The 827-nt window shown below is 38.5% G+C and overlaps 1 protein-coding gene across 1 annotated transcript in view; it reads left to right on the forward strand.

Annotated features, from left to right (window-relative positions):
• Positions 1 to 827, forward strand: part of LOC119592030 (coronin-6-like) — a gene marked incomplete in the record, with an annotated part of 41,928 nt that overhangs the window by 27,262 nt on the left and 13,839 nt on the right. The window contains 2 exon segments of the mRNA XM_037940824.1: positions 135 to 351; positions 550 to 761. Of these exon segments, the coding sequence (XP_037796752.1) occupies positions 135 to 351; positions 550 to 761 (429 nt within the window).

Below are 827 nucleotides of genomic sequence, written 5' to 3' on the forward strand. Positions count from 1 at the left end.
ATTATGCTTGCTTCCAGTACTATTCTTGTAATTACTTTTTACAGAAATATCAGGTATTAGTATATGTATATCTTTAGGTTATACTGCCCAGTATTTTTATCATTACCTAATTCTTCTCTTTTGATTTTCAAAAGGAAGCAACATCTCATGAAGGGAGCAAGGCCACACGTGCCATCTTCCTCCGAAATGGACTGGTCTTTACCACAGGATTCAGCAAGAGATCAGAGCGACAGTATTCTCTCCGCGCCCCAGGCCACCTCGATGACCCCATCACAATGGTAGAGCTGGACTCTTCCAATGGTGTAATGTTCCCTATGTATGATCCAGATTCTAACCTAGTTTTCCTTTGTGGTAAGTATTGATAAATTCAAATAGTTTTATTTGATGTTAATTCATTGTCGGATGAATTAAATTTGAAGAATTGGATTAATGCAGTAAAGAATGTAAGATCAATTGAATCTATAAGCTTTTTTGATGGAAAAGTTGGTATAAAATAAATAGCCTAAATAGCGTGTTTCGTGTACTGATTATACAGCATTTCTCTTTCAGGCAAAGGTGACAGTGTTATCCGTTATTTTGAGATCACACCAGAAGTGCCATTTGTCCACTACATCAACACCTTCCAGTTACCAGATCCACAGCGAGGTATTGGCATGATGCCCAAACGAGGTGTTGATGTCACCACATGTGAAATCACCCGATTCTACAGGCTCAACAACAATGGCTTCTGTCAAATCATCACCATGACCGTGCCAAGAAAGGTATAAAGACAGATTTGAGTTCTAAACTGTGATCTCTGTACTTCCAATTATTTCACTGTAGGATGC

The sequence above is a fragment of the Penaeus monodon genome, chromosome 29 (genome assembly GCF_015228065.2).
Source record: "Penaeus monodon isolate SGIC_2016 chromosome 29, NSTDA_Pmon_1, whole genome shotgun sequence".
Taxonomy (NCBI): Eukaryota; Metazoa; Arthropoda; class Malacostraca; order Decapoda; family Penaeidae; genus Penaeus; species Penaeus monodon.